This window comes from Cygnus olor, chromosome 2, assembly GCF_009769625.2.
Source record: "Cygnus olor isolate bCygOlo1 chromosome 2, bCygOlo1.pri.v2, whole genome shotgun sequence".
Lineage (NCBI taxonomy): Eukaryota > Metazoa > Chordata > Aves > Anseriformes > Anatidae > Cygnus > Cygnus olor.
The window spans coordinates 152,306,250-152,320,517 of NC_049170.1; the positions used below are offsets into that span (position 1 = coordinate 152,306,250).

General features: G+C 38.0%; 1 protein-coding gene across 2 annotated transcripts in view; it reads right to left on the bottom strand.

Annotated features, from left to right (window-relative positions):
- The window catches only part of KCNQ3 (potassium voltage-gated channel subfamily Q member 3), a 195,788-nt gene that overhangs the window by 13,132 nt on the left and 168,388 nt on the right, over positions 1–14,268 (bottom strand). The window contains exons 7-10 of one of the 2 annotated variants that reach the window (XM_040547236.1): positions 13,901–13,996; positions 12,438–12,532; positions 10,671–10,697; positions 6,761–6,817 (exon numbers count right to left, since the gene is read on the bottom strand). In XM_040547236.1, coding sequence (XP_040403170.1) covers positions 6,761–6,817; positions 10,671–10,697; positions 12,438–12,532; positions 13,901–13,996 — 275 coding nt within the window. The remainder of the gene's footprint in view (positions 1–6,760; positions 6,818–10,670; positions 10,698–12,437; positions 12,533–13,900; positions 13,997–14,268) is intronic. The other variant, XM_040547237.1, reaches the window with a different exon arrangement.

Here is a 14,268-nt window from a genome sequence, read left to right on the forward strand (position 1 = left end):
CCTATGATGATTCCTTACACTGTCCTCTTATGGATTTATGGACGAAAGACCTTTGCCCTTCAGTGACAACTGCACTGAATTGCAATTGCATCCACCTGTCATTTTACCAGCATCATTAATCCTTCTCACAGCCCAATGACCGTAACAGTCTTAAAGGCAATTACTAATGCCACTGGAAACAGCAGCACAAAAGAATTTGCTAGTTAGTGCATCAGCTTAAATACACTCTGAAAATTTTTTAGGTGAGAGATGATATAAATGGTTTATTTGCTTGTTCATTTTACTACTAAAAATATCTGTTTATTGACCATTTGTTAAAAATATAAATGTGGGGCTAAGCTTTGGGAAGAAGGCCTACTTTTTAACCCAGTCCTGGGCACTGCAATGTGGGACAGCTCTGGGGAGAGATGACTTGTGCACACATGTTAAAGTGGCACTTCTGTGTGGGAGAGCAGGTCAGGAGGGTTGAGCAGGGGGGAGAGAAGAAGACACAGCACCTGGCAGGTTTCTGAGAGCCACTGCTGGGAGCGGAGTTGAAGGAAGAGTTGCAATGGTGGCCAGAAGAAAGAGATTTCATAGGTATGCAGAGAGGTTTTTGTGTGGTTTGTTCAGCTGAAGCCACTAAACTTGGCTGGCATGAAAGAACAAGGATGGGGAGGGCGCACCCTGCAAGGACACAGTGGTCAAAGACAGAGACTTGTGTGCAGACTGTGCAAGTGAAGGGTCTCACTTACAGAACTTCTTATTCTTTTTTAAGGAGTTACCTTGATCAGATGGCTGACTTTTGTGTTCTACTGATGTCTTTGGAATCTGGGGGTCTCTGGTGCTACTGGTGCACCTCTTTGCCAGAAGGAGTTGTTTCTACCTCAGAGAGGCAGCATCCTGAGGCGGTATCCCACCACACTGGAAGTTCTTGGAATATTCTTCTTAAAATGGCAAAGGTGGGATACATTTAAAGACATATGATGTCTTTGCAGCTTTCATAACAGTACTGACTCTAGTAGGAGTAGTGCAATTTACAGCATACAAAGTTCCTCCTTCATTTGAGCATTGCAGATCACAAATGTTGCAGGGTTTTGTTGTTGTTGTTGTTTCTTGTTTGTTTCTTTGTTTTATTATGAATTAGTGGTGCCATCATCTTTACTATCAGATTCCTATTAATAAATCTTTGACCTAGAAGGTAAGAAAATATGAGCATCTCTGCCTCAAAAGACTGAAGCACTAAACATTTGTGCAGAATGTTTTTTTGCGCTTTCCTAATCTTGTTGCTGACAACATCACAACAGTTGTGAATGCAATTTCTGCAGCCTAGTAAATTCAGATACTTGCACTGTCATTGTGTGTATGAAGTGTGCAGGGGTGTGCAAGTATGGAAGTGGCAGTTAAGAAGGACTTGTGTGAGTATGGAGACACACAGCTAGTCCTGATATATCAGCAGTGCCAGGACTGAAGTCAATGACGTGAGAAAAGAATGGATTTAAGTGAAGAAATAGAGCAGTCTAAGTGAATGGTATTAATATTACCAAGACTTTGTCATAGTGTAGTTTCCTGAGAAATTAATGGCTATGGGGAAGATGCACAAAGTGCAGACAAATGCACACAGCAACAATCAGGGATTGCTTCCTTCTTTGTACAAAAAAATTAAAGATGCTACTTCTTGATAACTGTGGCAAATTAGTCACCACAGAATATGTAGGGTAGTTTAATGTTAAGCCCTAAGCACTTATTTAAAAAGTAGTTTCCATAGTGTTTCCTTTTGGCGTGGACTTTTGATCTGTTTGATCTGCTACAGTGCTCTAAAAGGCTAAACTAATGGTGAGTGCAAGATCCCAACAAGTGATTTGCTTTCCATTCAGACAGAGAATCCTGTGATGTCTTTTCTGCATTACTGTCATTTATCTATTCTCTCAGAGGCAGTGTTTGAGAACAGTGCTGCTTTGCAAGACAGATGTCTTAACTCCATGGCACTGCTGTGAAATTTGGATTCTTCAAGCACTCATATATCATACTTAGGAAAAAATATGTACAGGAAAAGAATACAGCTAACTTGAGCAAGTTTTGAAATGGCATGACAAATAAAGTTGGGGACAATAAAAGCCAACTGAATGACTTAAGTGGATTTTGGAGGGTAAGGTAGGAAAAACACTAAAATAGATTTTACTGCAAAGGAAGGCACCAAAAATCTAGTTGAGTGATAACAAAGAGTCAGATGGGAAATATAAACTGATGGGCATGAGAATTACAAGGAGTGAGCTTGTGAGGTCATCAATGTGAAGAAAGATAGAGCTGTTAAGCATGCTTGGCAAGGCGGTGATCTTTGTAGGCTGAAGGAGACTGTAATGTACACTACAAAGAGGAAGAAACTCAAGAATTTTTAGGATGAGAAGGTCTATTCGGTGATAATAAAATGAAGAATTTTCCTCTAGGTAGGAAACAATTATATGTACAATAGGCTTGTTGTGGATATCAGCTTTTCCTGGTGGGAAGATTAACAGATTACCAATGAATGAACCTCAAATGAAGGTGGGGACTATATTCCACTTATACTTAGGATTTCAAGGTTGAGCATATTAGTTCAGGGGCTTCTGCAAAGACATTCAAGGATGTGAAGGAAGCTCCTAGAAGGATGAAAGCTAAGATTGAAACTCAGATGATTTCAGATTATGAGATAATTTTGTCAAAAGTAAAAGTGGCCACACACAACACATTGACTTGCAGCAACCTACCAAACTTCACAAGATTTGATTTAGTAACACTACAGAAAAGTTCCAAATGGAAGAATATGTTTACAGCAGAGAACTTCAAAGCCAAAGAAGCAGAAAAATAGGTGAGACAGAGGGTTTCTATTGTCTATAAAAAGCAGTTAAATGTTGTATGGAAAGAAAAAAATTTTCATTACATATGGTCTTTGATTCTCTCCCCAGAAACTTGCTCAGTCCTTCAAAATACATGTCCAGATCTCTCAAAGTTTCTCCCTTAAAATTCCTTTATCAACTGTCTTCTTTACCAAAAGACAAGGAGGCACATAATGTGTTACAAGGCTTCACACAGATCAGATCAGCAGGAAAAGGGTCAGTGGACAATGCAAAGAATCCAACAGATTCATCTTGTAATTTTTCTTTTTTTTTTTTTCCAATGTAGGGCTTAAAATCTCTGCCATGAACTGAGCTCAGAATAGGAGTGATTAAGATTTAATATCCTCCTCACAGATCAAAACAGATCAAAATATTCCATTGCATTCAGCACAAAAGGCTACTTATTTGCCTTGGTGTTCTCTATTGCATATCTACTAATCTAGTAACAATTTATTTATTTATTTATTTATTTATTTATTTATTTATTTATTCATTTATTCATTCATGGAGGTAGATAATTTGAACAGAAGGCATTCCTAAATTCTCTTTCTAAGGTAACTTTCCCCATTAACAAGTGTCAGTTCAAGAAGAAACCATTGTCCCAAGACTGTTTGTTGCTCAGGCATCTTAGGTTTAGGAGTTAGAACTCCTAAAGTTTAAAAAGTTAAATTTCTTATCTAAGATTGACCTTTAGACACCTTTTTATGCTCAGTGGGAAGTTATTAACCTACTGAGATCTGTTTCACTTTGGGGTGACTTTTCAACTGGGGGAACTTGTCTGTTAATACTCATTACAGATAGATCTAGAAGAGAATTCATTTTAAAATCAGATTTCTAGTCTCAGCTAAAGTTACATGAGCTGAAGCCTTTATCAATAATTTAATGCTGATAATTAACCCTTAAAGTAACATTCAGACAATATGTTTACACAATAATACAGACAATTTTGTTCATATCCAGGCAGCCAGAGCAGTAGAATACTCAGAAAATCATTAATCAGCTTCACATGAAAAAAATACAACAATATGTTGTATACAAAACAAAACCCAAGCTTCTTTCCAGATAAATGGATAGCTGTCATCAGGGAAACAATGGACTTTATTCTCATTTCCAGGGGACGAAATCTGGGTCTGCTGGGGTTTTTGTTTACATTGTGCTTTTTAAAAACACTTAAGAAACATTTGTTCTCATGACACAATCTCCTTCAATAAATCAGCATGCGCATGGCTCAGTCTCAGAGTATGAAGCATGCGCAGATCACATCATCCTTCAATGAGAGTGGCTAGGACAGTGGTTCCCACCTACAGGTTCACGTACTGCTGCTTATCTTTCAGACTCCTCCTACTGATATGAGCTGCTCTTCCTCTCCTTGGGACAGCGTTCTCACTTCATTTGGCTTCCTCACATTCAGGAAAATATGATTGTGACTTCCAGTGCAATTCCAGAATTTGTGGGGAATAACACATCCCAAAATATGCTGATATAACTGCAGAGTATTTTTTCTGACTAGCTTGCAATTGCTTGCCTTGCATGCCATTGCATCTGCTCTCTTGTGTTGGAATAAGTTTTCCCCAAAACTTTGCCTTTAAGGTAGAGTTCAAGGATGAGAACTCCATAACTACGGAAGATACAGACCATCATAAAGGGGGGAAGACAGATGCATTGCAGACAGTTTGGCTTGAAATCTTCACAGCTAAAGAACAATTCAGCTCTCAGATTCTTGCTCTTCAAGAGCAGTGGGAATTATTTTGGAACATCTGAGAGAAGAATTTGGTTGCTGAATATACAAGAGATGGACGGCTTCTGCAGAAGATGTTTTACCCCTGCTCAGAATAAAGAGTGGGAACCACTGAACTAGAAATACTGTTTCAGAAAAAGTCATGCAAGGAAATAATGCAGTTACATCCCATCATGCAAGCCAGATACTCTCCTCTCTGTTCTTTGCCTAGTATTGGAGTTTCACAAGCAAATGGTACATGTATGAGAAGAAAAATAATGAATTAATAACAAAAATGAATCAAACACAGCCCTCTTCCATGTATTAACCACTTTCACCTCACATGGAGTAATAATATTCTTTCCATATTTTTGCAGTTTAGCTAATCTGTAGGTTTATTTATTCCTGGTCTCAAGCAACTGGAAGGAAAAGAAAGTCATGTTTACTCCAATATTTTTCTACATTATCCGCTGTCCTTATTTGGGTGAACTTAGCTTTGGGAAATCAAATATTCTAAATGAGATTTTCAGAAATATTCTCCTTTGAACTTTTCCCAATGGAAAGTAGCACAAAACTAATATTATGAGGACAGCAATGAGTCCTGCTGAAAATCTAACCCTCAGTAAATACATTCAACTGATCTCTAAGAGTCCATGTGTTTTCCCAACAAAGAACATTTTGCACTTCCAAAGTACTTGAAAACTTTAGCCAATCAGTTTTCCCTTTTAAGGAAATCAAATAACATTAATTTCTATAGTGAAGAACTCACAAAAATGTTCAACCTTAAAATAGTTGACTCTAACTTCCTGAAAACTAATGCCTTCTTTGAAAAAGCCACTTTGCACCCTGAATCCCAAGGTCTAAATTTACAAGTGTCTGATTTGTAATAGGAAAACATCCAATTTTAGGCAAGGTTTCCTCACTCTCTTGTGTTTTATGTTCTTATTGGTATTTAAGTGTAGGCATAACTCTAAATCCAAACTCACCTACCATTCAAATTATTTGGTCAGAAACATAAGTCCTTACTTAGGCTCATCTTTGATGCCCTTCAGGAAGAGAAAGAGCTGTTGTCCATACTAGAGGCTTTTGCTGAGTCCTTTTTCTCATATGCATTCACTAAAGTGAATGGAAATGGGCAAAAATAAGCAGTATCATGCCAATCCATGGAGAAAATAATCCAAATTCAATTCTTTGTGAAAACAGGATGGATATTTTTCACCAAAGGATGCAGCCAGAAATGTAAATAGAAACCATGTGGATGCTGACTCACTCTTTACTTTGCAGTGAACATTTCTTCATGTATCAACCACTAGAAGCAAACCAAACTGAAAAAAATCAATGTCTCTCAAATGTTTTGCATGGGCCAATCATTCAATGAAAAATAGAGTGCTTCACTAGCAGCTCTCCAAAAGCTGAAGGGCTTAGGCTAGGAAAGCTGTGTTGTGTGCTGATGATTTCATGTTTGTGGAATGAAGCAGGAATGAGAAGAACAAGCTAAAGTTGAATGATAGGAAGATGTTTGTGCAGGATAAAATAGAATGTTTGACAATTTAGTCGAAATCTTAGTATTTCCAATGGTGTGTCCTTCAGATTTCTGAATTGCTACTAATTATTTCTATGTCCCATTGCAGGAAGATAAAGTTCTTGCCCCACATTTCAGGTCACGGTTCAGCAAGATGTTTAAGCATGTCATTAACTTTATTCAGATGATAAAAATCTTCCACTTGTTTTCCATTTGCTGAACCAGAACCTGTAAATACACATGCAGGGATGTTGATCACTTAAAGTCAAATGCAATGTTACTTCCATGTATTTGTATTGACAGGGTTGGGACTGCAAAAGTAATGGTTTTCATCTCTTACAGAATGTTTTTCAGCCATAGATTTCTGAATGCTTCGCAGAGTAGGTTAGTATCATTTCCATTCTATGAAACAGTGAAAAGCAGTTGTTTCTAAGCAGATCATTGGCAGAGCTAGGACTAGACCCAATGTTTGCTGAACATCAGAACAATGAACTACCTGCAAGGTCATGCAAGTTTCTTTTTATGTTTAAATAATGTTTCAGTCTTATCTCCCGTTACTTTTCATGGTAGTTAGATGAGCTACCGTAGTCAAAACAAAGTGCAGGCAGAGAATGGCATGCAAAAAATATGAAGAGTGAGGCTTGATTGTTACTTGAATGTATATACCTAAGTTTTCTTGTGAGGCTTGATCCAAAGAATGACTCCCTACTAAACATGACATTACTGTAAAGTGAAGAAAAGTTATTAAGATGAGACGTTAATGATTATCCATGAAAAGCTCTATGAAAAAGAATGGGAACATCCTTTTGTTTGTAGTTAGTGTAGTGTACAGATCAGAGTGGCTTTTTTCCCCTTTCTGTTTCGGGAAGTTGTGTTAAGAAGAAATGCTGACAGTGAAATTTTCCAGCCTTGAAAAGTATGATTTTATTTGCATTATGTTGTTACTCCTGGCAATATAAAAATGCACCACATTATATGCATTCTTTTATACTCACAGAGTATGTAGGACTAGTACAGGTTCTGCCACTTAAAGATCTCAAAACATCTTTCCAAAGACAGGGATATTATTTATCTTGTAGACATAAGGAAACAAGGATCAATGACTTTTCTGCAATCACGTAATAATGCATCTAGGAATGAACATGTTCTCCTGATGTCTAGTTCTACGGATGGGAAATGCTCTGTGCAGAAATTAAAAACCTGATTAGGAACAAGGCCCTAGGAGAAAGTTCAAAATCCTTCACTAAAGTGCCTGTATGTAAAAGCAATTCAAAATTCACACACTAGTCAAAATCATTGCTAACAGCTGCTAACAGTGCTGAAAAATTAAGGCCACAATTCCAAACAGACATAAAAAGTTGGTTCACTATTAACAATGTGTCCATCCTGTAAAGGCCTGTCCTAAATGTTGGGAAATATGGGTCAGGCACCCAAATATTTGCTGAATGAGAGCACTCAAGCAGATATGAACATTCATGTATCTTTTTATAAATCTTCCTTCTTGTGAGGTAAACAAATACATACAGAAGTGCAACAGCACAGGAGCCTTCAGATAAGTGAGAACAAGAGGTCCTCCTTTCTCTGCAGGTACAATTACTAACTGAGATTCCATGTGCTCGTAGTTTAAGACATTGATCAAGGAAGAAAAAGCTAGTGGCACCTGCAGCATGAAGTCAGCAGACTCCCCACTAGTAAGCAGTGAAGAGCACAGCCCCAGTTCCTCCTGGTTTGGGAGCCTGTATAGGGGCACCTAGTGAAAGCGCTGTTCTTAACAGAGCAGCGTGATATGTACCATGACGCTTCACTGCTTATGTGATCCAGCCTACTGTCTGGGTCAATGTGCTCTTCATCACGTCTCACTTCTTCACAGTTTTAGTTTAAAGTAAGCTTCAGTAAAGCCATGGGCTGTTGCCAAACTTTAATTGGCTTTCTGCTACCGCGAGTCCTTTCTTGAGGCCTTGCCTTGGGTTGCAACTTCTGAAATGGACTCTTCCACACTGTTGTCTCCCCTCTGTTTCTCCCACATGGCTTAAGAACATGGAGTTGTATCTCCATGACAGTTTGTCATCCCGCTTAGAGGAGAAGTCCTCAAAGGATCTGTCACAGAGTTTGGCTCTATTGAGTTCCTAAAGAGCTTTTGAACTGCAGAATAGAAAACCTGACACTCAAAGCATTATCCATCCTGAAATTTTCACACAGCCAGACCTCATTTTTATTAACTAGTTATGTTTTAACTCTTCTGGGAAAGATTTGGACCAATTCTTCTTTCTCCTTTATAAACCACTGTTCAGACAATGAACTTTATTACTACAGCTTGCCCATTGAGTACTCCACTGATGCAAGACCTTGGAGACAGAGTGCACTGATGGGCTGCTCTCTCCAGTAGGACTACATTTCCTTATTGACCTTTTATTTCAGTATAGCCTCCAACACAAACTGCAGCGGAATACAAGTAATACTTTTCACACTAAATCACTGTACGAAGAAGACTTTTATTTTATTTTTTATTTTTTGAATTACATGGTCTGTAAATAAGAAGTTTATGAGAGATGGGAGGTGGGACTGTCAAAATAACCAGATTTTAGGGCTCAGTCCTATGTCTACTGAAGTCAGTGGATGCTCCCACAAGCACCATCATTTCCCAGTTTACCTGGAGGGCTTTCAATCCCTTTTAGTGAATGCTTATTTCCATAAAAAAGTCTTGCTAAGGCTCCAGTGCAGGATTAATGATGATTTTGCTGAAGGTCATTACTTATATAACAACATAAAAGCAACGTATAAAGTGCTAGAATGAGGGGCCCTGGGATTACAGTTTTAAAGATTCTGTGTTGAGAGTCATAATTTTCATGTTTTAATCCACTGCATCAATGTTAAATGGCTTCCACTAACCTGAAAGTTAGAGCAACTCAGAGGCTACTTCATGAACTGTTCTGTCACTGCAGGTGCAGTAACTTCTCTAGGAGGGCTGTGATAGACGGCAAACTTCAATAATCATTTAGTTACACAATTTTAATCTGCTCTTGCATCTTAATCAGAACATGGGTTGGCTCAAAGTATGGAGTTACATACTTAAAAGGATTTCACCTCCTAAGACCTCTCCTAGATATTAAAGGCCAACACTGGATATGCCTAAAATCTCCAGATTTATACATTAATGAAGCTGAGTTTGCTCAAGTCTGCTTAGCCTGGGCTCTGTCGTGGATATGTAATACTTCAGATTCATGAGGATCCAGAAACTAAGCTCCATCCAGGTAGTCTTTGAAGAGGAGAAGGTTAGCCCATGATGATGGTGGCAGGATTATTGGGAAGCCACCCTTTTCCCAATAATTAATTACTACAGCACTTCTTGAATTGTAAGGAAACATGGGTTTCTCTGCTCTGTTAAAGGAGATTTGAACACCCATCATTCATAGGAGAACACCAAATGTGAATCTGTTATTTTCAGCTTCCTTTGTTGAAGCTATGCTGTGTTACATAAAATGTTTAAATAATTTTTTTTTAATATATATATATCAGTCCCAGACCTGATAAAAAGTTGTATATAAATATACATATACATATATATATATATAATATATATATATACAACTTTTTATCAGGTCTGGGACTGAAACCCAAGCCTCTTCTCTGGCAGTTTACAAATTCTACTACAATTCTTGTTGTTTTTCTCTGTGTTTTAAATGGGGATGGAAATGGAAATAGTGTCATCATGACACTTTGTGGAACTATATATCCCTTAATATCCATTGACTTTCATTGTGGGTGATCCATTGTTAGCAGTTTAGCATTTAAGTGCTTCAGGATCTCAGGATCTTGACCTAAAAGGTTAAAAATATTTTATGTGCTTTTGAATCTGTAACTTAGCTGGAGCATAACCATGAGCAAATCATCTCCAAATACGTTTGAGACCTTGCAGATTCACTGATGGTGACTGCTCTGTAGTAGTGTTCAGTGACCAACCAGTATTAGGACTGGTGATTCTTTCATTCTCTTTGCTCATAAATTCCCCAGAGTTACTGGGAACTTCCCCATCTATTTCAGCAGAGGTGGGACCAAGCCCTCAATCTCAATGTATCCTTTTTAGTACTGCCAGAGAGCTTGACTATCCTGCTGATCCATCTTAGCCTTCCATCGTACCATTTATCATCAAGAAATCTGTGAACGTGGAGAAACAACACAGAGCTGATCCCTTACACCACAACATTGCTTTGTACAGAAGCACACATGAAGCAGAACTTTAAATTCGCACCAGAACAACCTGGATGCTAAACCCTGGCTCTATAGCATGGACCAGGAGAAATCTATATAGACCATGATTAATCATAATGAACAATAAAGCTGTTTACAGACAATCAGCAAGCAACATTTTGCATTTGTACAATCAGCATTTTAGCTGTGCTGTTAAATTGGAAAAAAAAAAGCAAGCAATTAGGAAATGGATTGGTTAATCATTTTTAATGACTATCTGTGGTGTTAGTAGCATGTTTTGGTTAACAGCTCATAAATCCACGAAGAACCATTTAACATTCCCCAATAACTGTATTAAAACAAGGCTATAATAACGACAGCTACATACCTGGCAGTACCATCCAATTGCTCTTTCCTTTTATACAAGAGCGGAAGCATGATAAGAAAGCAAGGAGAGAAGTATTACATAATAAATTCAGCAGATATTTTTAATGGAAATTGTTAATATATTGCTAATTGTTTATACTTTTTCTGTTCTGTGACCACTACTGACAGCAGAAATAAAAGCCTTGACACTACATTTTCAACTACCCATAAAGCAAAGAAAGTGAAATAGCTTCTTGAAACTAATCTCTGTTCCTTAGAATGGCAATTCAGTCTTTCATGAGAAGTCAGCTCCCTTGCCCTCTCTCCCAGGACCTTATTTCCAAAACACCTATTAAATTTCAGGTTGCATTTGAATCACAGAAGAACCTACATACAATGAACAAGCCTGAAATCACAGTAATGAGTCTAGACTCCAGGTGAACCTGAAAATTACTCTCTGAGCAAAACCTGAGGTCAAGAAACCCTCTACAAATCAGTCTATAGTAGATAATGTGGGAATAGATACAGAGTGAGGAGGGATAACAAAAAGAAATGTACTGAGCCTTAATTAAACACTTGTTTTTTCTTAGAGATTTCCTTTTTGACCAATGTGAGATTAGTCCTAAAGAAACATGTTGTAGATAAAACAAAGACAGGGGTAATATTTGTGATTTTCCCTTTGTGAAGGCAGAAGCCTAAAAAGTTTCTTCAAGTCAGTTTTGAGCAACAGCTGGTGCTGCAGTATTAGCCTAGTGAGTACAGCTCACCTGTGCTCAGACCTCTCACCTGAGCCGTGGTTTAAGAGCACATTTTTTTTTAAGAATGAGGCATAACAGCAAGCCCAGAATGAAAGTTTAAAACATATCCTTAGTTAATTAATGCCCATCATTAGCAGCTGATAAGTCTATAGCTAAAAGTTTTGGCTTTCATAGGGCCATTTTTAACTGTTAATACATCAAAGTGAGGAAGGGGCCTGTCTGACTGACAAGAAAAGTGAGGATCAGACAGATCCATCCATTAATATATGAGCATAGATTAAGTATGAATGTTTTATGCATGCGATGCTTTCACTGAACTCTGGAGTGATGATTAAAATTAGGATTTAAAAACAAACAAACAAACAAAAAAAATACCTCTCAACTCTCCAGAAAAGTTTTCTTGTGTATTTTCAATGAACGGCTTCATTGGGAGACAGTTTTAGAAATTCTTTGGCTGTCCTTTACTGAACTATACCCATAAGTAATTGGTATTGCCAAAAGGCAAGGATTTAATAAGCATTGATTGTTTTCTTGTGCCATGGCCACCTCTGTGGCAACAAAATTCTCAGTCTGGTTGAATTGGAGAAGGGAAATAAAGAATTTTCACTATAGCCTATATCTTAAAATACAGAACTGCATCCTAGAGGGTGTGAGTACAGGTGCCTGTGAAACTCAGGAGTCAAACTTTCTCGGGATCAAAATTATGGAGGAAGAAATTGAGATTTCCAGGTCAATAAACTCCAATGTCTTTGAAAAGAAAGCTGACTGTGAGGCAAACATCTCCTTTGTTTAGCCTCAACATGAGAGACACCAAGGGAGATATCCATGTGCTCCTGCTACATCCCACTAAGGGAATGGAGAAGAAATGGATCCAGAAACCAAAAGCGTGTTTTTCGCTCTCAGACAGGAATACATTAACTGGCAACTCTCTGATAGGTACAAAAGCCTCATTATATACAAAAATTCCATGTTTTCTGTCCTGACTAATACTTCACAGAAAATGGTGATGGAGAGGTGGACAATGCACTTACCTAAAAAATGGAAATGATACAATTGATTCATAAAACCTCCAGGTAGCAACTAGATCAATCCTGTTGGGGTTAGTAGCATAGTATCTCCAGGCAGCCTGGAGACAGCAAGGGAGAGACAATAATTAGTATTAGGTAAAGCAATTCCTTAGACTGAAAACAGCCATATTGTTTCAAAGAATGTAATGATTCACCTGAGTTACTATCTGGAAATTAATTACTAATCAGCCATACCAAATGAGTGTCACTATATGGCAAAATTATTAACACTGGTTTATGATCTGGGAAGGCTACTAAAGGAGAAAGGACATGAGGGAGAACCACCAACACAAACAACACAGCATACCTGACTAAACTGACTTCTCTCTTCTCTCGTAACCCTAAGCACTGTTATATGTGTCCAGTACTTCCAGAAATGCTTAAGCTAATCTACTATCTAATGCACTATTAAAGGAAATTTTGTTGAGCAACTTTCTGTTTCAGCATTTAGCTTCATCCAAAATTCTCTAAGCACAAAACTACAAATAATGTGACTAAATTAGCTACCTGCTAAGTGGATATACTTTAATTTAAAAGGTGAATTCCATTCACTACTCATTTTTGCAGTCCCGTCTGTTTTCTAAGCAACATTTTTAATGAAAACTGTAATATGCCATTTGACCTTTTTCTCTTGAGGACTGGTTTGATCCTAAGCAGTCCTGAGCACCATCACTTTGCTCTGATATCACAAGAAGTTTCTCTGTCCTTCTATGAAAATGCTACCATTTGCTTCACTGCCCTCAGGGTGTGCTCCACACCTACACTGAGCAACTCTTGTCAAATTCATCAGCCCCCAGATGAATCATTTTATGCTTGAATTTCTGAACTCATAGCAAAGGCCAGAACAAAAGTCCGAGTGAGCTAAGAAGACTCTTCCCATTGATTCCTCTGTTCTTCCAATAATGTAATGGAAGATCCAACAGAATGTTTCAGCTTTTACAAATCACACATGCTATTTATGTAATTTGCCTTGATTGAACCAGTCACTGTCTATTGTGTTACTTCCATTGATGTTTTCACATCAATAACAGCATAACTTTGTTTGCACATAAAACACTCTCTCAAAGGAACTGGCAAAACCTGGATTTTGCAAAGAATTTGTTTTTAACATCTTGTTTTCTGTGATTTTGTGGCATTGACACAGAAGTTGGTTGGTTTCCAGAAGCTAGCTGATGAGTGCCTTTCTTCTAAAGACACCTTTCTTCTAAAAGATATTCTGGCAGCTGAAAGATTCCTCAAAAACTGCAAGGACCACTGGATTGTCTAACTCAATGCAAAAAAAAAAAAAAAAACAACTCCTTTACAAATACTTCTTGACTCCAGCAATGGGAAATGAGAATTTGGGTGGGGGGAAGGGGTAGTCCTTGTTACATGATGCAGCAGTCTTCACAAGCAACATCTTTTCAATGAGAGAAGTGGCTGCAAACCTGAATGAGTTCAGCTGCTGGCTTTCTTCTTTTCTCAAAATGTTTTTGACGATGTTGCTCCTGGACCTTCAGTGCCAGCCCTGATCCCAGAATGCCCTGAAAGCATAGAGTGATGCAAGATTTTAGGCATTTCTTACTCAGGAAAAGTGTAGGGAGGAAGGAAGGGGAACATGTGAGATGAATTGTTCTGCAGAGATGCATGGGTTAAAGGATGATCACTGCTCTGGAATCTAGAGATCTACTCAGATGTAGATCTGTAGCTTGTAAATATTTAGAGCTACGTAATATGGTCCCAACACTAATTATTAAATCAATGGGCCTCAAATCCTTTAAAAATTTGTCTTCTGTGGCTATGTCAATACCAGTAA